This window comes from Mytilus edulis, chromosome 3, assembly GCF_963676685.1.
Source record: "Mytilus edulis chromosome 3, xbMytEdul2.2, whole genome shotgun sequence".
NCBI classification, from domain to species: Eukaryota; Metazoa; Mollusca; class Bivalvia; order Mytilida; family Mytilidae; genus Mytilus; species Mytilus edulis.
The window spans coordinates 78745937-78771043 of NC_092346.1; the positions used below are offsets into that span (position 1 = coordinate 78745937).

At 31.9% G+C, this 25107-nt stretch overlaps 2 protein-coding genes across 15 annotated transcripts in view; both read left to right on the forward strand.

Annotated features, from left to right (window-relative positions):
* Window positions 1-25107, forward strand: part of LOC139517536 (arylacetamide deacetylase-like) — a 572982-nt gene that overhangs the window by 469274 nt on the left and 78601 nt on the right. The gene's annotated exons all lie outside the window — the stretch shown is intronic.
* Window positions 8408-25107, forward strand: part of LOC139517527 (myosin-VIIa-like) — a 55613-nt gene continuing 38913 nt past the window's right edge. For 4 of the 14 annotated variants that reach the window (XM_071308699.1, XM_071308705.1, XM_071308707.1 and 1 more), the window contains exons 1-2: window positions 8410-8764; window positions 17922-17961. In XM_071308699.1, the coding sequence (XP_071164800.1) occupies window positions 17944-17961 (18 nt within the window). In that variant the 5' untranslated portion in view covers window positions 8410-8764; window positions 17922-17943. Of the gene's footprint in view, window positions 8765-11183; window positions 11297-13471; window positions 13542-14744; window positions 14866-17921; window positions 17962-24550; window positions 24760-25107 lie in introns of those variants that run through there. The other 10 variants (XM_071308695.1, XM_071308697.1, XM_071308698.1 and 7 more) reach the window with 6 other exon arrangements.

Genomic DNA, 25107 nt, shown 5'->3' on the forward strand with positions numbered 1-25107 from the left:
TAAGTTAAAAAAGAGAGGGACGAAAGATACCAGAGGGACAGTCAAACTCATAAATCGAAAATAAACTGACAACGCCATGGCCAAAAATGAATAAGACAAACAGACAAACAATAGTACACATGACACAACATAGAAAACTAAAGAATAAGCAATACGAACACAACATCAAAAACTAAAGAATAAGCTACACGAACAAAACCACAAACTAGGGGTGATCTCAGGTGCTCCGGAGGGTAAGCAGATCTTGCTCCACATATGGCACCCGTCGTGTTGCTGATGTTTAATATATTCTAACAAATCCGGTAAATAGTCTAATTCGGTAGGTCACATTCATAAAAGGGAAGTGGATTGTAGTTACGACGTAAGGAACATATCCAATATCATCTGTGAAACGGTTATTCCATAAAGGTCAACCAACTCGTGATGGCGTTCATAAAATTTACGAAGGGATGATTTCAACTTCACCATTTGGAACTCTTGGTTTAATAGCTTCCTTGTTCAATGACAAAATAATTCTCACTGATTATTATATACTTGTCGTTGATGAATAAATAATAAAAATAACGTTTTTTTTTTGTTTTGACAAAACAAGTCAGCTTGGAATTAACATTAAAATCAGAAAATGAGAATCAAGAAAATTATTATTTGCGAAAAAAAATAATGGGAGAGAGCAAAATCCATGGGTATGAATCTCGCCAGTGACTGTCGTAAGTAAAAAAAATGTTGCTTCATTTATATTAAGGTTTATAATGATACATATTTTTAAGAACTGCATCCGAGTGAAACTGTCACTCTAACATCCAACCAACTGTCTTATCTATATCGTATTGGAATTAAAGTACGGTGATGCTGTAAAATTCGACGACAAACTGACATCCCCATGACAAAAACAGAACAACAGTATACGAAATTTCGAACACAAAATAGATAGCAAAAGAAAAAACCGCGGGCGATCTCAGGTGCTCCGGACGGGATATCTATTATTTAAATCTACGCCTCATAGTCATATTTACAATAAGTCCCGAAAATTTTAAATAACCCCTCCAAGAATAACTCTTGTTATGGTACGAATCTAAAGAAAGATCAAATCAGAGTGTTTTTGATACAGTCAGCCTAGAAAGACGACATGCTCTTTGGGTAAGGACCACTTTTTGCGTTTGTCATTTTAATATTTGAACTTATTTCGTCGATATATGTGACTTGTATACTTGGAAGTTGCTATTGTTTAAAGGAACAAGTACAAATAGAAAATGGTAAATAAGTTCAAATATTAAATAAAATCTTATAAAATAAATTGAGGAGAAAACATGATTACAAATCGTTAACGTTCCAAAAATATTATGTAATAAAATTGCAAAGAAAATGAAAGTTGGTGGTCTAGAAATTTCAATGAATATCCTTGGCTATGATGTACGGTTTTATATATAGGAAATTTTTCTGAGACAAGTGCTTGTGATATGATGTTATGCATTGATATTGTATTCGTATCACTATCTCTCCTAAGCACTGGGGTAAAGCTGATGACCGTAACTGCATTCACGGTCATCCCAAGATGTCGGATGAAAAATTAGGTCAGTTTCTGCATTGTCTGTTAAAGTGTTTCTATATCATTTTCTTTACAAATCTACGGAGCCCCGCTAGGGACATGCAAAGAAAAAAAATATATTGTGCGCACAACTTAAATAAATTGTGCGCACAAAATAATATAGTGTGCGCACAAAATAATATATTGTGCGCACAATTTAAATATATTGTGCGCACAACTTAAATATATTGTGCGCACAACTTCAATATATTGTGCGCACAACTTAAACATATTGTGCGCACAACATAATATAGTGTGCGTTAAATTCTTTGACCTTACACATGGTACGGGGCTTCAATGTCTTCTTTTTAAAGTGACAGAATGGAGAAATGCATAAGGTTTTCTTTTGAAATGGGGCTAGATTATACATGGAAATACTCTAGCAAAAAATCATCAGTGCATTTGTATCGACTCCTGACATGAATACTGAATAAATTACGTTTATTTCGTCTAAAACTTGGTTTACCAACAGATGCGTCAGAAGCCTCCACTTCATATTAGAGTTTATTGGAACGGTTTGAAACAGAGTTGGCAATAGAGCGAGGACACTTTCGAACCTATGTAGACGTTCTTGTTACAAATATACAACTACTGTATTTGCACTTATGCATTATACTTTATTTCTGAAAATCTCAAGATTTGGTTTTGATTGACACGAGACTGACATGTTCCTCAATTCACGACTTGGATTTTGTTATGCTCCGTCGAAGATAGAGATGGCCATTATATTTAAAAGTCTTTACGTCCGTTCGTCCGTCCGTCTCTGTTTATGGTAAATGATTTGGTTATAGTTTATGATGAAGTTTTAGTGTCTGACTGAATACACGTACACAAGTTTTTTTTATCATTAAAGATGACTTTGTTTGTTCATGATAAAGTACGGTTTTGACCCAAAATGTACTGTTCGTTATTGAAATGTGACGGTGTGTTCAGTCTAAGAAATCCACCATGAAGTTGTGATCAAATAGAGATAAAACTGAGAACATATATAAATCAAAAGATTCAATATTAGTGCCAATGAGACAGCTCTTCATCCAAGTCATAATTTATGAAAAGTGAAAAATTATTGGTTATAGTACGGTCTTCATTACGGAGCGTTGGCTCACACCAAACAGCAAACTATAAAAGGCCCAAAATGACTGTAACAAAACGCTAAACATATATGAACCACACCAATAAACAGAATACCACTGAATAACAAGTTTCCGACATAGAACAATATGTTAAATATGATTTAGATTTTTTTTAAGAGTTGTGTACAAATGTTTCAGGCCAAGTTATAGATTCATTCTGATTAAAAGAAGAGAGGGCAAGAGGTCACTGAGTATCTATTTTTGATCGATTTCATTATACATGTACAATTTTACAGAATATTGTTCGTATTCATTATGAAACTGAAATGTTACGAAGCAATTTAGGAATAGTCCATGAAAAAGTATTCCTCAGTGGTATTTTTTTTAAAACAAACGAAACAATTATGATTCAATGTTTTCAAATATGGTCCGTTTTGGGTATCATTTATTCATAAACTTGTGGCCCGATTGATCGCGATCGATGCGAGTACCAATGAGACAACATAATACATATACACCATAGCTCATACACATACGGGTTATATTCTTCTCATATATTTTATGATGGTATGGTACGCAACCCCTAACGGGAGGGATTGTGCTTGATATTCAAATAATTAAGACAGTCATAATCTTTCAATCAGTTTAATTGAGGTGTGAAGCTGGTATGTCAGTAACTGCTATAGGCACTATAGTAGTCCTTTGTTAATTTATGTATCATTGTCATTTTATTAAGTTTCATTTGTTACCTATTCTGACATCGGACACGGACTTCTTTTAAACTAAGTTTTACTGTCGGTATTGCTGGTTTTTTTTGTATCTGCATTGGCTATAGGTACAAAAATAGGGTTGAGATCTCGCAAAACATGTTTAACTCCGCCGCATTTTTGTGTCCGTCCAAGGTCAGGAGCCTCTGGCCTTTGTGTTGGTCTTCTATGAATTTTACTTTTAGTTTCTTTTATATATTTTGGATAGATAAAGGAAGATGTGGTATGAGTGCCAATGAGACAACTCTCCATCCAAGTCACTATTTATAAAAGTAAACCATTATTGGTCAAGGTACGATCTTTGACACGTAGCTTAGGCTCACAAACAGCAAGCTCTAAAGGGTCCCCGAAATTACTAGTGTAAAACCATTCAAACCGGAAAACCAACAGCCTAATTTATATAAAAAACGAGAAACGAGAAACACTTAAGAAGTTTAGTATGACGTCCATTATCGCTGAACTAGTACATATTTTTGTTTATGGACCAGCTAAAGCGCGCCTTTGGGTGCAAGATTTTCTTGCTGTATTGAAGAACCAAAAGTATCTGAGAAACAAACCTTATAAAACATGCGCGCCTTATAATTATTTTGTAAATTAAATACAGTAAAACTATCCCTTTATTATCGTATCTAAAAAATAGACCAATTCTCAGATATTTAAAATTGACCAATAAACCATGAAAATAAAGTCAAGGTCAGATAAATACATATACATTACAATCATTCCACAAAACAAATAAAGTTCACTTATTCCTTATAGTATCTGAAAAACAGACCAAACAAGGATCAAATAACACGAACCATGAAATATAAAATCAAGGTCAGATTAATATTACTGCAAGATAGACAATTACACCATACAAACATTCCGTACATCAAACTAGCTAAATGATTATAGTATCCAAGAAATACACCAAAACACAAAAACATTACTTTGCCGGACCACTTAACCCTGAAAATGAGGTCAAGGTCAGATGACTACTGTCAAGTTGACATTTAGACATTAAAATCGTTTCATACAACCGAATATAGAAGAACTATTGCATTTGGTATATGAGATTTCGTCTAAACCACGAACATTTAACCTTGATTGATCAATAAAATGAGTTCATGGTCAAGTGAAAACTGTTTTCCTAATTTTGGGCGCACACCATATCATATTGTGCGCACAATATATTTAAAGTGTGCGCACAATATATTTAAAGTGTGCGCACAATATATTTAAATTGTGCGCACAATATATTATTTTGTGCGCACAATATATTATTTTGTGCACACAATATAATTATGTTGTGCGCACACTATATTATTTTGTGCGCACAATATATTTTTTTTCTTTGCATGTCCCTAGCGGGGCTCCGTACAAATCATACATTGAAACGATGTAAATTTATAAAATAATCACTCGATAATCACTAATTACTTCCGAGAAATGTGCATGAAACGGGAAATTCGATTTGAAAAAATCGTTAAGATGACCGTAAATCATAATCAAAATATTTTCAAGATGACCGTAACATAAAACAAGGATGACCGTGATTGGTAAAAAGATGACCGTAACTTGTAAAGGATGACCGTAAATTGCATTTTTCTCGTAAACAATGAAATATTTATTGATATCGACGTTAAAATTTTAACACAAATTGACAGCGATACGACGAAAATTTGAAGAAACATGAATGTGTCCCTAGTACACGGATGCCTCATCTACACTATCATTTTCTATGTTTAGTGGACTATGAAAATAGGATAAATCTGTAATTTGGCATTAGAATTAAAAAGATCATACCATAGGGGAAAATGTGTACTAAGTTTCAATTTTATTTAACTTGAAGCTGGACAAACGGACAAACAAACAGACGAACGGACGAACGTACGCACAGACCAGAAAAACATAATGCCAATAAATGGAGCATTAAAAACATTAATAATACATACGAATATTTGGTAATCGAGCCCATGTGTATGGTTCCAGAGGAAGCAGATTAAAATCTTAATTTGTCTTGATATATGCAGGCGGAAACACTTTTGAAATAGAACAAAAGAATCGAAGCTCTGTGTTTATCGAGAAAGCGATAAATGTTAACTGTATGTTTGATATAGTAACAAAATTTTTAAAAGTTAATAGAAACAAATAAAACGACAATTTTCTTATTTTCAAAACACCATTTGCATAAGTTTTCAATGTATCTATTACATAGTAATGCAAAACAATAAGATATCAAGTCGACGACATGGTTCTTATCGGGGCCTTTTATAGCTGACTATGCAGTATGGGCTTTGCTCATTGTTGAAGGCCTTACGGTTACCTATTATAGTTGTTAATGTTTGTGTCATTTTGGTCTTTTCTGGATAGTTGTCTCATTGTCAATAATACCACATCTTTTTTTTATATATAGTATCTATAAGTTGGATGTAGAAAATGTATAACCTCAGATTTTTTTTTATCACGGACGGAGAACATATCAATCTTTTAGTTCAGAAATTTTCGTGTCTGTCCTTCCATTATGTAATTCAAGAAAAAATTCCCCAAAACAGGTAACGATTGTATCGAAACGAGAAAAATCGAGTGCACCTTTTTATGTTAGGGCATGTTTGGGGTGTATATTTTGTCTTTAAAACGTACAAAGCAAGAGTATTTTATATAGCATCTCGCTTCAGATTCTATCATTATTATATATCAAAGCTACAGGTTGACTTTATAACGTAAAAAAATGACAGTACGAAAAGATGAAATATATGGGTCAAGTGAGATACCTATCTAAAGAATCACAAAAACAGAGTAGTTGTGTTCGAATAGCAATTTTTTTCTAAAAGTACTTGACGAAAGTCTTTTAATTTGGATGATGAAAATGGATATCTTCGAAAAAATATGATTTTCTTGTGTGTGATAACTAGGGTTTATAATCTTCAACTACTGAAAATGTTTAGTCTGCCCTTCCACGAAATATTTAATTAGAAGTTTTTTAAATGGTTAAGAATTTTCAAAAATTCCATCTGACATCCGAACAGACAATATTTTTAAGTTGAATCAATGCAGAGAAGATCATTAACTAATGCTCATTAGCTAGTAGATACATTTGTCTTTTAAAATATAACTGACATATAACGATCGATCGTAATGGTGCTACATTTTTGTATGTGGATAAATTTATCAGTTTTCAAGAGCAAAATTGGCAGAGCGTCATCCCTACAATGGCTTCCATTTCTACGATTGTGAGCATGAACTGGCGTAATGGGGAGATAATTTTGAAGAAGTAGAATCCTGACTCTATGAATAACATTTCTGTATATATACAAATTGACAACGTTCCGCCTTGTGATACGCTTTTCGTACAATACTATTTTAAGGATCTACTCTGCTGGAGCTCACCTTCACTAGTTTATTCGAATGATATTTTCAAAATGTTTCTGTTATTTTATTTGCATGACAAAATGAAAGACGATATAATATCAATGGGTGTACATGCAAATTTTTGGCATTTTTAAAAATGTGTATTTATTATATGTCTTTTAAAGGAATCCCAGAAACAAAACAAAAATCTTTTGTCGAGCAGTTGAAGGCTGTGCACCGCATTTTTTTTTCATTATGCTTGTAAGGTGTCATTTTATCGCGCTTTTGTAGCATTTTTCCCTTCCTGTTCATTTGCATGTCTTTTGTCAAATTCATTTTAAAAATTAAACCATCTACTGTAAAAAAAAAAAAAAAAGATACATATGGTAATCTTTGCATTTGAAGCATGTCTTATTTTCGTCTACCTATAGGATAAAACTCTCATATTAATATGTGTATACCAACACGATTAATCATTTGATATAAAAAGATAGTTATATAAATACGGATATTTCTTAGAATTGAGGGTCATCCTTTAAAAGTTACGGTCATCATTTACAAATTACGGTCATCTTAAAAGCAGTTACGGTCAGCCTTGTTATGAATCTCTGATTCTGTTACGGTCATCTCGATTATGATTTACGGTCATCTTGGCGATTTTTTCAAATCGAATTTCCCGTTTCATGCACATTTCTCGGAAGTAATTAGTGATTTCCGAGTGATTCTTTTATAAATTTACATCGTTTCAATGTATGATTTGTAAAGAAAATGATATAGAAACACTTTAACAGACAATACAGAAACTGACCTAATTTTTCATCCGACATCTTGGGATGACCGTGAATGCAGTTACGGTCATCAGCTTTACCCCAGTGCTAAGGGAGGAAAATAACGATAAAGCCTTTTGCAAGCAACTTTAGATTCAAAATTTTAATTGAAAAGTTTTTGTATCAGCACTATGAAATACAGTGAAAAACCAAATGCACAATTGTGCTGATGGAAAGCTTTGTAGCTATAGCACTTTTAAGACTCATTTTGGTCTTGAAAGATATCTTACTTTATTACAATCACCTGAGCAGAGATGAAATTTCACTCAATTGCGTATTTCTTCTCACAGACTAAGAATTGAACTAGGTCGCTATCAGGGTACTCTCCGACAAGACAGAATATATGTCTAATACAAAAGGCAAAGGCAAATATATACTCTTTTTAAACTTCTATCAATAATAGGCAAAATAAAATACAGATATATTATTGGGCATATAAAGGGCATTACAATTGATATGATTTACAAAGACAACATAAGATCAGATAAGATAACTTTATTAGCACTAACGCATTTTAACAATAAATGGTTATGGCAACAAATCAAATAAAAAAAAAAACAATAACAAAATTATATCATATGTACAACGAAGGAGTGACAGTGGATAGTTATGAGAAAAATATTATAATAAAATGCAAGTCTTAAATTTCTTTATTGGTTAATCAGGTATTATTTAAATAACACACAAGCAAACACATATTTGCAGGAGGGACAGTATATAGACTGTCCCTGCCTGGTATTTGACTTTTTTTTTATCACGAATTTATTTTATTCAGTAAACACAAAATTTACTTTTGAGTTAATTCCCTTTGAACGATATTAAATATAATAGCCTTCCGGTTTTTCGTTGCATGACGTCATGGCAACTTTACAGGTGATTTTATGCAGGTAAAAAGAATATAAAGTAAACATTACAAGATGAAAAACTTATTTATCCTATCCATAACAAAATGCAATTGACTAAAGACTTAGAAAATTAACATTACGTGCAATATATTTGGGAAACACCACCAGGTGAGAGAAAACAAAACCCTGTGACGTCACCCGGTGTAGAACTTCGACAGGTTTTCTCAATGTGAATGGGTGTGCCGAATGTGTAACTCTTGTTCAATGAAAATGTGAAAAAGAATTAAGGTTAATTACTCCAACTCTTAATTAAACGTGAAATATAGATTAATCGGTAAGTTGAAATTAACATTAAACACGTGTCTAATCAACAGGTAAAGGATGCTGTTTTAATTTATTGTCATATTTGACAGGTGAGTCGGCCATGACATGCATACATGTATTGATCAGTTCTGAAACAGTGTGTGGAAAAAAATGTTTACAAACAAACATAGAAAGAAAAACTATTGATTTTTTTGTATACATATGTGTCCATTCGACTAATAAAATACAAAATACGGAAAAAGACTGCTATTCATACTGTTTGGCACAAAATCCTCTCAATGAACAGTGTTTTTAAAAAAATTGCTGTTCTTCATCTAAAAGTCACAGAGATAAGTTGACACCTCCAAGCAAGTTCAAAAGATGATGAGAATTCCCCAGAAAAGGATTTAACAGTTTATTTGAAGATATATGGGCATCAATATACAATTAATCATCACACATTGAATTTATTGCATATACATTTGTGGAACCACTAGGTGAATATCCCCCCCCCCCCGGTATATAATTTTTCAACAGGTAACTTACAATAGTACTTTGTAATAAGACAATCTAGAACTCAGTCAAGTAACAGCAAGTAAAAGAGCTATAGTAAAGTTTTCTTATAGCACAATTGGGGGAAAATATAACTGTTCTTTTTTTACTGACTATCAGAACAACCTACCACAGAGTAGGTTAACTGTCAAAAGGTAACTAATTTATGAAATCCGGAGTTAAAAGGTGTTAGTACTGTATATAATGGAGCATAAAATTCAATTGAGAATGGAAATGGGCATTGTCAAAAATTGCCATTATATATGAAATATTGAAATTGGTGGAAGAAATTAGTTCCCATTTGAGTTGTAAAATTTTTAATCTGTTATTCTGTCTAGTCTCTACACCAATTTTAAGACATGTTATACCTGGAAATTTCAGACTGCATTTCACACGTCCCACTCTAATAACTTCCATAAATGGTTAAATATAATACTTCCATGGTCAAACTGAAATTTGTTTTCATTTTTGGAAACATCAAGGGTTAATAGACTTTGCATTCCAGATAATTTTGATATGTCAAAGGGCTGGCAACAAGCCTTTCTGCAGTTCACTGACGTGATAATTTTGATATGTCAAAGTAAGCAAGAAAGTAACACTTTATTTGGATTCGGCATATTGACAAAGAGTACAAACATAAGCTCTAATGAGCTTTTCACTGAATATAAAGGGCTGGCAACAAGCCTTTCTGCAGACTGCAGTTCACTGACATGACTTAATCTGATTTTAAGACTTCATCAGCTTTTCATTTTATCTTCACATCAGTACATGGCATATCCTGAGCTCCTTACACATCTGTTTATTTGCCTTTTGTATGAAAAAATTGCACAAACACTTTTTGCTGATTATTGAGCTGTGTTCATATGTTATGCTCATGTAAAGATTTATCATGATATCAACAAAACAAATTGTCCAAGGGAGATAATTTGAAAAAATCATTAGGATATAAATGATAGCTAGCTTATCGTAAATTTTAAATTTGCTGAACCCATTTTCCTAAAATTAAAGGTAAGTATATGATTTAAGTGCCCCCCCCCCCCCCCCAAAAAAAAATCCAACAATATTGATGTGCTACGATAATATGTAAATAAAGAGAAGGAAAAAAAAATTAACAACCATATTTTAAAACTGAAAACAGAAAGCATTGTTCATTTGGATTTAATTGCCATTTGAATTGAAAGTAGTTCTCAAGATTCACTTTAAAAATATCCCTCTTTTTTAAGGGCTGTAACAAGTTACACATATATACTTGTACATGCACATAAATATATATTTGATATACAGCCAATTGGAATATATGAAGCTGCTTGGTGTAGTACTTTTTGAGGAACCAATGGCATTCCTGACTTCATGTACATGTGTATGTTCTGTCCTTGTTATGCCTGTCAAATTGTCACAGAATTGACACACTTTATGCTTTACTGTTGTCCATCAGTTTATCAAAGCAGTCCAAGCACATCTAGTGATTTTCTTAAAGTTGGCTTTTGTAAGGACAAATCCCATAAATATTTCTTCATAAATCTCTTCTGAAATGCAATGAAATAAATAACTAGATATTTGAGCCAACTTGGTTAAAGAAATCATATTATACATGTACCTCATCATTTTCATAGTTCTACTGTTGTCAATTGTGTCTGATGATTCTAATAATTGACATATAAATATGAATAAATTCTTTAAAACTTTTGAAAAATATTTTTGTTTTTAAGATAAAATAAGACAATAAATTTTGTAAGTATTTGTGATAAGGATATATATGAAGTATGTCACAAAGTACATGCATATCTGCTTTTCATTGTTGATATTCAGATAACCTTCAACCTCTACATTTTAAGGTGGTGTAGAAAAATTCTAATCTTTTTTCATTACTTCCTCAATCTTAGGTATATAACCAGTTCAATGTACATCAATCAATATTGATTTTTATTTGAAAAAAAAAGAGATTATATATGAGTGTTTGAAATATAGTGTACATGTAGTTTGGATGAGTGTTAAGAATTTTAGGCGGAAGGTAAATCAATTTATTTCAGTTTAAGTGTGTAGATCATGGATATATCACCATTATGCCCCACATATCCTTTTATTCCTATTCAGGTTTATTGTAATTTAAGTCATGTTTTTATTTCTTGTGTACATTTGATAGGATGATAGTTTGTTCACCTTGGTATGGGGAATAGGGATGAACTTTAACCTTTGCTTAGTCATTTTAAAGCTGTTGTCCTTAAGGAATTTTTACGATTAATTTAATTATGAAGCCTTAAAACAATCAAGCCAATCATATCATTTGTAGATATTTGTATACAAATCAGGGATATACCCAATGTGGCACAAGTCTCCTTATTGTCTTTGATTTGTTTTTTTGACTGCTGAGTGAGTGAGGAACAGTTGCCTATGGCTTCTCTGTTGCCATCTTTTTTTAAATCGTTTATCCGCCACTGTATATTAGCTGACAAGAACCTTATAAACAAATAACTTGTCTTAGAAGTACAAGACAGTACCTATTGTTTAAATGGAACATATATATTAAAACTTGAATTGTCAGGTTACCTAGTATAGTTTATTCATCAAGCTTCAGGAAGAAATAGCACAACAGTTTTGTATCGGTAGTTGGGATTAGATGAAAGATAAATATTACAATTATTCAACTTGGTTTCACATGATGAATAATGCAAATTCTTGATTTTTCCGGGTTTGGACCTCGTTCAGTTTGCCTATATTTTTCGAATACATATGGGTATATTTTAGACAGATACATTGATATAGATCTCCAGTATTATACTCCAGATCCACAAATATTTGTATCTTCTTCCTGATGGCCAACTTTCTCAATTTGATTCCTACAATATTCAATAATATATTTTTAGATTGTTGTTAATTTAAGGCCTTAAAAGTTAAAGATGTACTAAATGTTTGTACACCTGGTTTACAGATACGTGATAAGAATGTTTTAATCAGTCTAGTATCATCCCTCAGGGGAGACAAATCATCATCGTAATACATGTAATATATCACAGAACATAAAAACAATTTTAAAAATTAAAATTTATGTGATGGATCATTTATATGTACATGTTGTCCAATTTATTATGAATCAAATAATTTGAAAAATTTTGAAACTTATTAAAGAACGCAAAAGATGTTAATTGCAAATGTTGTATTTACATAATGACTAATTGATAACTTGAATTTAAAAAAGTTGTAAGAGGGTCACCTACTGCATTCTGTATTGTAAAATGATTATCTGATGTAAAAGTAGAAAATATTATCTAATGTAAAAGTTTACACAAGGGGTGTACATGTATCAATACATCTTACAAAATTTTTTGATAGTCAATGTTATTAACAGCTTTTTTAGAATCTATGGCAGTTAAGAACATGTGTTATGGGCTTTGCTCATTTTTAAAGACTGTATGGTGACCTAACGTTGTTAATTTCTGTGTCATATGGTCACTTGTGCACAGTTGTCTCATTGCAGTCATACCACATCTTTCTTACATGTATATGACTAATATTCTAAAGACATTTGTCTTTGGTTGAAGAATTTTAATGTTGACTTCAAAATGTCTTTCTGTTTTTATGTCATTGCGTTGTTGTCACATTGACAAATGCCAAACATTTTTATTTTATTCATAAATTATAAAAATATGTGAATATTAAGTTTCAAAATATCAGCTGTACACTCAGATCATATGAGATTTGCTGCATTGAAGATGGGTTTTCAAATTTAATTTTTTTCAAAATTGACCTCTGCTAATTTCATGATGATAGTAATACACTATAACTAATACAAGAATGAATTTGTTTGCCACTTCAACAGTCATGTAACATGTATTTTTTTAAGATAGGCCTTTTGCTAGAAAACAATCATACCTCACAATTTCTGCACATGTATGTATTTTTAGTAACATTTCATAAATATGGAATTTAATGTTAATCAGTTAAAAAAACCTCTATCATTCAGATTATAGAGGTCTTTAGTTTAGAAAAAAAGTCCTATTATTATTAGTCACATTTTGAACGCCTACAGTATACATTGTACACTGTACTAACAAATGGTCATAAACTTGTATGTAAGTTTTTCAAATATCAATTACTTATTGATCACCTATTTATAACATGTCTCACCCTTGATCACACCTGAGAACACAGGTAAAATTATTTACACCCTTTCTCATGACTCATTAGGCTTAAAACAACAATAATTGTAATTAAAAGGAGTAAATGTGTATCAATTTAAGGCTAATATTCCTATGCATGTAAGCTATTTACAAAATACTACAATAGAACTTTGATTTCGTTAACAAAAACTTGCAAGTGACCATCAAAGTTGTTTCTTAAAATTCAGTGAATTTTTATTTAGGGTTTCAGAGTCAATTTCAAATACAGAGACTTGGAAATTTGTTTGAAAACAAAATAATGTTCTCCTGGAAGGGGACAATAGTTGATAAAATGGATTGTTAAAATTATTTAACCATTGTTAAGACATTAAATCAGTCGACTTTTCGGGAAATAAATGACAATATGATGATAGCAACCCTGATTTTTTTGTAATAAGAATGTTTGTACTTCAGTGTGTTAAAATTAAGGTAATCTGTTATGTTAAAAATTAATAGACAAGTGCCTGAGCATTATCTAATAAGTGTACAACCATGTGTAAATATTTGTACAATCTAACCAGCTCAGTTCCTACACTATAAAACTTCTAGATGATCTTATTTCCACACCAAATTTGTAAATAAAAAAAGCAGTATTATATATATATAAGGGACCCTTAAAGCCACCTACAATAACCACTGATGCAGGCAGGACCATGAACATGGAACAGAGTTAAAAATTATTTTGTGAGTTGCTTATTTTGTCTTATTAACATTTTTGCAGAAGAAAAAAAGTTGAAAATGTAAAATAAAAATAAATCTAGAAAAAAAGACAACAAAAGTGAAAAACAGGGGTTCCTATTTCAATGGCTTAAATATTAGAAAAAACAGATACAGTATCAGGAAAAGTAAGCCTATGCATGTGCATATTTTGGTTGAGACATGACAGGATCAGTAAATTTGATTTTACTCACAACTGATAAATATAAAGTTTTAATGCTTTTTTGAACTTATTTGTACTTTTATTTGTGTGCACATTCTACTTGTATATGTAACCCTATTGCATACAAATGTATATGTATATGATACAGTTAACTTATTCAGAATGAGGAAACTATGTCTGTCTCGGTCATGTGACTTTGGGAGTTTTTATTCTGTCTCATATCACATGCTACTTTTTGACCTAGCTTACTTAAAACCAAAAATTTAGCCTTTATACACACACACACAATACAAAGAAAATAAACCCACCCATGAAAATAAATACTGTCAAATTATGTCATTGAGGTTTAAAAAGTGATTCCTGTTGAGATTGATTATTGATATAAGTGAAGATTATTTAAGGGGACATTACATTATATATTCACATTAACACATGGTTGATAGACTGTGAATTATTTTGTAAGAGTAATACACAAATATGGTGTTATTTATTATTGGGGACCCTTTGGTTCTAACTGTTGCTGTTTCACAAAAAAATTCAAAGGTTAGCATTATTAACTTAGCAATAGATAAAAAACAAATTGTAATGCAGATTTTTAATGTTAGTTTCTTGTGTATATTTTCGAGTTTAGTATGACGTCCATTATTGCTGAACTAGTACACTTTTTTGATTAGGGGCCAGCTGAAGCACACCTCCGGGTGCGGGAGTTTCTCGCTGCATTGAAGACCCATTGCAGGTGGCCATCAGCTGTTGTCTGCACTTTGGTTGGGTTGTTGTCTCTTTAACACATTCCCCATTTCCATTCTCAATTTTATGATGCTGAATATTATGTTTTGTGATGAAATTAAACATGTAAAGGATTTTCTGGAGAAAACTGTCTTTTAGTCTGTACATTTGTCATTTGTACATCTAATATATTTTTTGCCTTTATCAATTTGTACATATAAATACAGGCAAGCACCCTATAAATCAGAATTAGGACTGAAGACAGTATGTTGTCTTTTTGATGTCTTTTGTTTTTTTATGCCCCTGTCATTAAGTGATCTGGGCATAAATTGTTACTAATTCTGTCATTCTGACCTTCTGAAATAAACCAGACGTCTGGACTTTTCTTTCTGCCTGCAGATAGTGATCTGATTTTGGTACATTAGTACATATATATTGACTACTTATAGATCAACTTTGCCTTTTGTTCTGGTCAACTGATTTTATAGACAATTATGATCATGCTTCCAATGACTCGGTTGCTGGGATAAAGCCTTTTTGTTTTGAGGGTCTTAAACAATAATAGATCAATCTATCCATTGATTTATAGAATTTCATGTAATTTGGATTTGATTTTGTTCTTTAGTATGTGGAATTAATACTTATAAAAAAGTTTTTGGGTTTCAATCCTATACAACCCTTTGCACAGATTTGCCTTTAAAAATTGTACATATCAGGACTTTGTTGTATTTGCCTTCAGATTTAGAGCAGATTTCATTTTGTATAATGATTATATATATATATAATTACAATAGAGTTTGCATTTCATTTTTGAATTATTGAATTTCATAATTACAGGCAGCAGGCATGGGCATATGGGTTGTTGAGACACATCTAGTGATAAGTGGGTTATAGAGACACATAAAGCTGTATGTGGGTTGAGAGTTGAGACACATCTAGTTATAAGTGGATGGTCAAGTAATGTTGAGTTAGATATAGCTTGTTGAGGCACATCTACATGTATTTATATGGGAGTTGCTGTAACATTGACATACACCCAACATTTCCTTTTAATCGTTGTTAAAAACTTATATAAGATTTTTCTGATAGCTCAATTAAAAAATGTCTATATCAGGGGAAAATAGATGACATAAAATCTTACACATCATTTGTCAACTATCAATCATAATTATGTCAGATATAGAAATGATTTTGACAAAAAAGAGTGACACGTGTTTATAGGTATTGATTATTTGAACCTTTGGTGTTTAATTATGTTATCAATATCAATAAGGTTTGTTCATGTCTTAACTATATATAGCTATCATAGGGGCAACTGGCCTTGAATTACTTTAAGATCATGATAGAGAAATTGGCTGATTGATTGTTCTAAAAATGCTAACAATGTCCAGTGGCAAACATCTAATGTATTTTCATGATGAGAAACAATTTAACAAAACATAAAAAAAGTTATCCCTGAAAAGATGTTCGATGGAGGTGAAGATAATGGCCAGCAGTTGTTTCCTTTATGCTTTGTATACTTTTGGGAGGTTTTATACTTGATAAGTTTTTAAAGCCTCAGAATCTCATTATAACAATGCCTTATTGTATCCTTGATTGATGTTAGATGAACTTTCTACTTTTGAGATTAATTTGATGGTTTAACACCTCTTAATAAAGATAGAATACAAATTGGACAAAGTCCTCAACTGTAATGAAAAACATTGCAGACAATACAAATGGTGAATTTCACAAATCATTATATGTTGATAATTGCAGGAGACCACATTATTTTATTATGTTAGTAAGTTTTATGAGCCCTCCTTGAATTGTACCAAGGTCTGAAGAACAGGTAGAAATCCCGATAACAAGATGAAATTGACAAGCCTGTATTGTATATTTTATTGCCATTAGGTGATTCTATAATGAGAAGTAGACCTTTTAGTGTGCAATTTTCAAGTTACTGGGAAAGAAAGAATATCTTGAGGCCGGTAATTATACAAATTGCTTTATACAATGTATAACAAATTTATGATGTTCAAAACGTATCAGTTACATCCTGGGTTTTTTTTCGTCCATCTTATCTCTTTGAAATTGTTGTTTACATTGTATGCATGGATGATACATTATTTTGCTATTCATTGTCTAAAACCTATTTTTTCATTTTTTGTGAAAATATCTGCAGGCCAGCATTCCGATTTAAATAATGTATTTTGATTGGAGAAGATTCAATGACAGGTTATCTGATTTATATAAGTACTTATAATGATAGAAAAAGATTCAATGACAGTATTTTTAAGATTGTTTATGAGACTATGCCTTCAATCTAACTAAACTTTACAGGAGCATTTCAAATGATGATCTTATTATAGTAAAGGCCACTGTACATGAATGATAATAAAACAAAGATGAGGATCATGAGACTTCCATATACTTTTTATTTAATTCAAGACATTCCTGGATAGTCAGTTTTCTTGATTCATATTAATAACTTTGTTAAAAATGATAGTCTTTTACTTTTAGGTAACAAGATCAATTGCTGATGCACTGCTATCATGCCTCATTAGAAAAAATTTACGCATCTCACTCAAAGAACAAAATTAAACTCTTAGAGTCTTGACTCTTGAGATGTTTTTTTTTTTGAGTCACTACATATGTTTATTCACAGGATGAACTCAATAACCTTATTAGCAATCACCCTTTGACTTTCTGTTTGATATTTTTTATCATTTAAGGGCCGGTAAGCTAAGGACAATAAAAATTTATTTTCACATTTGGTAAACAAAGGACCAAGTGTAAAAACACAAATCCAGCAGTAATTACAGGAGAAAAATTATACAGCAAGATAAATATTTAATAACATCATTGATTTACTATTGATTTTTCTCTTACAGGTAGCCAGCTACAGGTAGAACCATGGTCATCTTATCTAAGGTAAGAATTATAGGGCACTTAGAATGGGAGGGGTGAAAGAACATGGGTAGGAGGAAGTGCATCATCATTTACATGTATGTTAGATCTGCTGATTGAACAGGATATCCAGATACACATGGATACAAAATCATTTTGTCTAAGGGTAGAAGAAATAGTGGACATGGGATAGGAAAGTAGAAAAAGGAAGGGTAGGGGCCTAGTGGTAGATTTTTGCTGTACAGCCGAGTGTATTTAAAAGCTACAGGTAGTTTAAAGGTCTGTCTTGTCAAAGATACAACAAATGTAGTTAAAATTGTGTTTGTTTGATGAAATGAAAGAAAGGATGTTATAAGGAGTAACATTGTAGGAAACACTAGAAACTATTGGAGTTTTCACACTGTCGATCAGCAAGAAAAGATAACTTTGTTTTGCATAGAGAAATTCAAGTTATCATCGGTTATCACTCTATTTTTACTCTTGGTGACTTGATTATATATTCGAACATCTAAATTTGTCAATTTAGGAGATAAACATAAAGAATTAAGTTTTGTCTAAATGTATGTCTTACAAGCAGTAACTTGACAGTATAATCTTGATAACTGTGAACAAAAGAAGTAGGGGGATGATTAGGTTATGATAACTATGAGGGTTATCAATATAAAAGTTGTAAATAACATGACCAGAATGGATAAAAACATACATATAGAATGTGTATTTGCCGATTTGTATAGAATGAGAGAGAAAACTGAATACTTGCAGGTTAGAAATTTCAGATTTTATAACGGGGGTGGTAATGTAACAATGATTTGAAATTGAGAATTGAAATGGGGAATATGTGACATTGTCCAAGACAACAACACGACCAAAGAGCAGACAACAGCCAAAGGCTACCAATTGGTCTTCTACACAGGGAGAAAATCCCACACTCAGAGGTGGTCCTCAACTGGCCCCTAAATAAAATTGTGTACTAGTTCAGTGAAAATGGATGTCACAATAAACTTCAAAATATTTAGATGAACTAAAATTGAAAAGATTACAAGACTAACGAACGCTAGGGCTCCTAACTTGGGACAGGCACAAAAATGCGGCAGGGTTCATAAAACGTGTTTTGTGAGATCTCAACCCTCCCCCTATACCTCCAGCCAATGTAGAATAAAGAAACACATAGCAATACACACAGTAAAACTCAGTTTAAAAGAAGTCAGAGTCTGATGTCAGAATAGATAACAAAACAAACTATGAAGTAAAATGACAATGATACATACATTAACAAAGGACTACTAGCAGTTATTGACATGCCAGCCCCAGACCTCAATTAAACATGTTTCTAGAATGGTGAATGTTAACTATGAAACAATGATTCCATCACTCTAAGGGGAGATAACTACTATAAACTTACTTTATACTTATAGATCTCTGTATGTTGCACCATAGATGGGTATTACATCTATGGTTGCACCATGCACATACTGTTTACTTTCCTAATATTGTCTTGCCTGAGACAACCTTCACTAAATCATTGGCCTTAGTTGTTTAATTTTGTGGTCAAAATTTTGGTGCTGTCTGAAAGATTTTACTGAATGTCAAAGTTTTCTGGTATTTTACAAAACTTACAAAGAAGCTTCTTTATAAACAAGAGAGCATCATGGCAAATTTACATTTTTTTGTATTTTGACTGATAAATGGCTATAAACATTTTGTTTATGATATTAGCAAGGAAACACACAAGGTTCCCTGGAAACCTTTTTTTTTTATTGCAACAAAAAACTATTGACAGTAAGCTATGTTCAAAATTATTAACAAAGCCTGCACTTTATTGTCATTATAATTAAGGTTATAACCAATTACATTTTTTGGGGGAGGGAGGGGGAGGTAAAATTTGTTTCTTCAAAAAGACTAATGGATGACTAATTCAGTGTAATATGTTTTTGACAAGTGTTCCTTAATAGTTTTAAAACATTCATCCATTTTAAGTTTCATTCTTCTTCTAAGAATAATCAGTTATGAATTCAATACATCTATCCAAAAAGTTAAATTATTCAAATACACCAGACAGACAGGATTTAAAGTAGAAAAAACTTGGTAGATAACTACTTTATATCCTATTTGGCAAATATCATGAATATGGCAATCAGAAAAACTTAGAACTGTTTCCATCAGAAAGGAACTGAACTTACTTTTATTAATAACTCTTACTAAAGTAATTTAGTCTATTTACAAATATAAAGCAAACTGCACAAACTAAAACTCATAATATGTTTTAAAAATGATACTATTTTACTAAGAAGAGACACACCTTCATCTAAAGGATAATGTTTAAAATGTCTGGTATAGTGAAAAGTGCACTTAATTTGTTTTTGATAGCTAGCTTTGTTATATAATGTTAGTGTACCTAAAGGTGTTGATATTTCCATGTCATTTCCTAATGAAAAGTCATGTAAATAGGCTAATGTTTGTTATATTGGGACTCATTACTGACAGTAGTATTTGAAACCTAGCAACCTAATTTTATCACAGGATTTCAGGAAGGCAGGAGAATGACTCTGCATGTAATAGTGATATGACTATGACTATCAACATGTAGCATTATTATTAGAGGACTGTTGTCCAATTTCTAAGGTCTCGTTCGTACAAATCAAAGAACTCGAATGTATGCACTATTTTATTTGAAATTGTAGAAGTTATGCCTCTTTGAATATTTATTAATTTTTACTGTTGAAATTAATACAAATGTGTAACAACTAAGATAAAGATGGCCCTGGGTGTTCAGATACTGAGCAAAACATATTTATGAAAAATAATCATTTATTTAAATTTTATCAAATCAACATTTTTGGGGGTCTCCCAGCATTATTTTTGTTCTTCTTATTTGAGTGTATGCTCTAGTACCTCTGTTTTAGCTAATGCAATCCTTTCCAATGTCTTCCTCTTCTGTCCACATACTTATCCCCCTTATTGTGTTATATTTGCCGTGGGCTGTATGCTTAAAAGAAACTCCTCATAAGTTCAGTGATATTTAACAACTGTAAAAAAATATTGATTATTTTATGTATAAAAAAGAAGAAAGTAAGTGACTGTCAAAAAGATAACTCTCCACAAGAGACCAACTGACAGAAATTAACAGCTGTAGGTCACCGTATGGCTTTCAACAATGGATAAACCCATATTGCAGTCTGCCAAAAGAAGCGCCGTTATCACAAATGTACAATAATTCGAACAAAAAAAACTAATATTTTAACAGTCAGTGTTTCTTTACATCCAACCCCTATTTTAAACTCAATAATTATGTAATTTCTGAAATTTCATCACCTGACCGGTGAGTATAAGTATACTTTGAAGTAATTTAATAATTGTTAAATCAACTTTGAATCTATCAAAACAGCCTTGGTAGCTTTTGTACTGTGTATTAGTTACCAATACATCTTTATATCAACCTATTAGGCATGTCTGGGGTGGGAGGATGTAAACAAATGCAGGTTCAAAGAAGTTAGTTGATTTCTGCAGTCACATCATTTATGTCTTTACCAGGATATCTTAACTACCAGTGAATGGTCTAATAAGAAAGTTTAAGTGAATATTGAGATAATCAAAAACTCAGAAGCATATTCTGACAATCCAGCTTTAAAGACTGTCATAATTGTTAATGTTTATCTTTTCTTTGTTTGTATAAGGTAAACATGACAGCATGCTTTTCAACTTTAAAATTTGTTCTATGGATTATCCATTAGCCATATCCAATCAAAGAATAACATGAAAAGTCAACACTCAGAATAAGAGTTATTTCTCTTCATTGCTACAATCTTGTTGGTTCAATGGTGTTAAATGGTTTTCACTATTCATTTGGGCAATATAATGATGGTGAATTACAAATATACAGTAATGAATGAAACTTGATTTTTGCATAATTACCACCTAACATGCCTACCGTTCTGATCAAATGGGACTTATACCCCAGAGGGGATGCAGTGTGAAATATTCTGCCCAAGTAGATATTAAACAAAACTCTGCCACACATGACATTATATTTGAGATAGCCATGACTTACTGTAAATCATGTATTGTATTTATTTGAAAAAGGCTGACGTCAGGATTGTTATGTTTATTTGAACACAATTTGAATTTTGAATGTGTGCTTCTTGTGTAACAGGGCTTGCTGTAACTCTTCCAGCACCTGACTTCAAACAGGTAGTTAGTGAACTGCATGTTGCTTAGTATTTTTTTATGCCCAACCTACAATAGTAGAGGGGCGTTGTATTTTCTGGTCTGTGTGTGCGTTTGTCCTTTAGTTTGTTCGTTTTTTCATTTGTTCCTCTGTACGTCCGTCTGTCTCTCTTCAGGTTAAAGTTTTTGGTCAAGGTAGTTTTTGATGAAGGTGAAGTCAAATCAACTTGAAACTTATTACACATGTTCCCTATGATATGATCTTTCTAATTTTAATGCTAAATTAGAGTATTTGTTCTGATTTCATGGTCCACTGAATTTTGAAAATGATAGTGTAAGTGGGGCACCGGTTTACTATGGACACATTCTTGTTTTCAGTGATATAAGAGCTATTTTGCTCACTGTTCTGTTGAATGATTTAAAGCCTATTGTCTGCAGTGTTCTGTTGATTGATTTAAGGCCTATTGTCTGCAGTGTTCTGTTGAATGATTTAAGGGTTTTTGTGCCTAGTGTTCTGTTCCATGATTTAAAGACTATTGTGTTAGTGTTCTGTTCAATGATTTAAAGGCTATTGTGCCCAGTGTTTTGTTTAATGAATTAGGGGCTATTTTTTCAGTGTTCTGTTAAATGTTTAAAAGGGTCTTATGCCTAGTTTTCTGGTCAATGATTTAAGGGCTATTGTTTTCAGTGTTCTGTTAACTGTTTTAAAGGGTATTGTGCCTTGTGATCTGTTCAATGATTAATGATGTGTGTGCTTATTGGTCTTTTAAATGATTTGAGGACTGTTGTGCTAATTATTCTGCTAACATTTTTTAAAGGCTATTGTGCTAATTATTCTGCTAACATTTTTTAAAGGCTATTGTGCTTAGTGTTCTGTTCAATGATCTATGGACTTTTGTGCTTAAGTTAGTGTTTTGTGCAATGATCTATAGAATATTGTGGTGAGTGTTCTGCCCAATGATTTAAGGGTTTTTGTGTTTTTTCTGTGCAATTATTTTAAGGCTATTGTGCTTTGTGTTCTGTTCAGTGATTAATGGACTTTTGTGCTTAGCTTTATGTGCAAGGCAATGATATGACGTGGACTATTGTGCTAAGTGTTCTGTGCAATGATCTATAGAATATTAAGTATTTTGGTGAGTGTTCTGCCCAATTATTTCGAGACTATTGTGTAAGTGTTCTGTGCAATGATCTATAGAATATTAAGTATTTTGGTGAGTGTTCTGCCCAATTATTTCGAGACTATTGTTTAAGTGTTCTGTGCAATGTTTGAGAACTGTTATGCTTAGTGTTTTGTGTATTGATTTATACAATGTAATGAATAGTGTTCTGTGCCATGATTTATAGACTAGCTGTGGTTTATTTTTTATGCCCCACCTACGATAGTAGAGGGGCATTATGTTTTCTGGTCTGTGGGTCTGTTCGTCCGTCCGTTCCTTCGTCACGCTACAGGTTAAAGTTTTTGGTCAAGGTAGTTTTTGATGAAGTTGAAGTCCAATCAACTTGAAACTTAGTACACATGTTCCCTATGATATGATCTTTCTAATTGTAATGCCCCACTAGAGTTTTTACCCCAATTTTATGTTCCACTGAACACAGAAAATGATAGTTGAAGTGGGGCATCCGTGTACTTGGGACACATTCTTGTTGGTTTTTTTTGTGTTGGTTATTAATTGACCAAGGTGATGTATAACCTTTAACTTACAAGATAAGATTGCTTGTTTTGTGTTCTGCATTTTTTCTATATGACTGTTTTCCCATTTAGTGGTGACAATATGACAATCACTTAAACCATTCAGCCATTATGATATCTCTTCGAAAATGAGTGATCCTAAACACTGCTAGAAAATGTGCCTGCATTTAGTGGGTTTATGTTGGAAAACTTTGCGTCTAGACATCAGTTTAATGTTTTTTTCTGTGTAAATTGAATATATTTTATCTCTTTTTTTCTATCCTTGATCACTTATGTGACTCAAATAGGTGAGAAACTCACACATCTAACTGAATAATGAATATGACATTGGATGAAAATTAATCAAGCTAAAGTAATATAACTGCAGGTTACAACCCTTTAAAACAAACATTAGGCTGCACAAAAAAAAATTGTTAACCAATGAATGTTTCCCCATGGATATCTAAAAACAAAATAGAAACATAAATTGTCAGATTTCAAAAATATAAAAACTAAAATACAATTTACTTGCCTCAAGTGCTTAGTCGATCTTGTGTCTGATGAGAGTAATAATCTCGTTCTTCATCCAGATATCATTATCTATATCAATTGACCAATTCCATTAAGCTGTTTATACGACTCTCCTTTATATGGAGGTTTTTATCACTAAAAACAAGATAATAGTAGGTCGTGCTGATAATCTAGTTTATAATTCTGAAAACAACCCACCGAACACCTTGGCACAAATTCATTGTAGTGATTGAAATATTTCAAAGTTCCACACCTTCCAACGGGAATTAACGTAAAATGTCAAACTTTAATGGAATTTTACATCATAAAATGCATGGAGAAATATTAGTATCTCTTCAGAAATAAAATGGGATTATGAATTTTCTATTATTAAGTGTTCTTTCAAAATAGGACTTAAAATTGTATAAAATATGGAAAAAAACGATGAACACAATGTGTATCCACGACTACAGGTACATGTAAGTATCAATCAGAATTTGATGAAGTCAATTGATGACATTTTGGAAAAAGATTTATTACTAAGATATATTACAGTAAATAGGAATTAATGTAGTTGGAAAAAAAATAGTGTTTAAAATGAAGCTTAAATAGGCCAATATTGGAAGACATAAACATAAAAAAAATATGAATGTTGATAGATCTGGAGCAATTACTATTGAAATAAAATAAAAGACAAAAAAAGAGCAGTATTTGTTTCAGAAAGGAGATTCAAGTAAAATAACCCAAATTATCTCAATTCACAGATTTCATTAAAAATAAATAACTTCTGATGTTGCAAAAAAATTGTGCCAAATTTTAAAAGGATA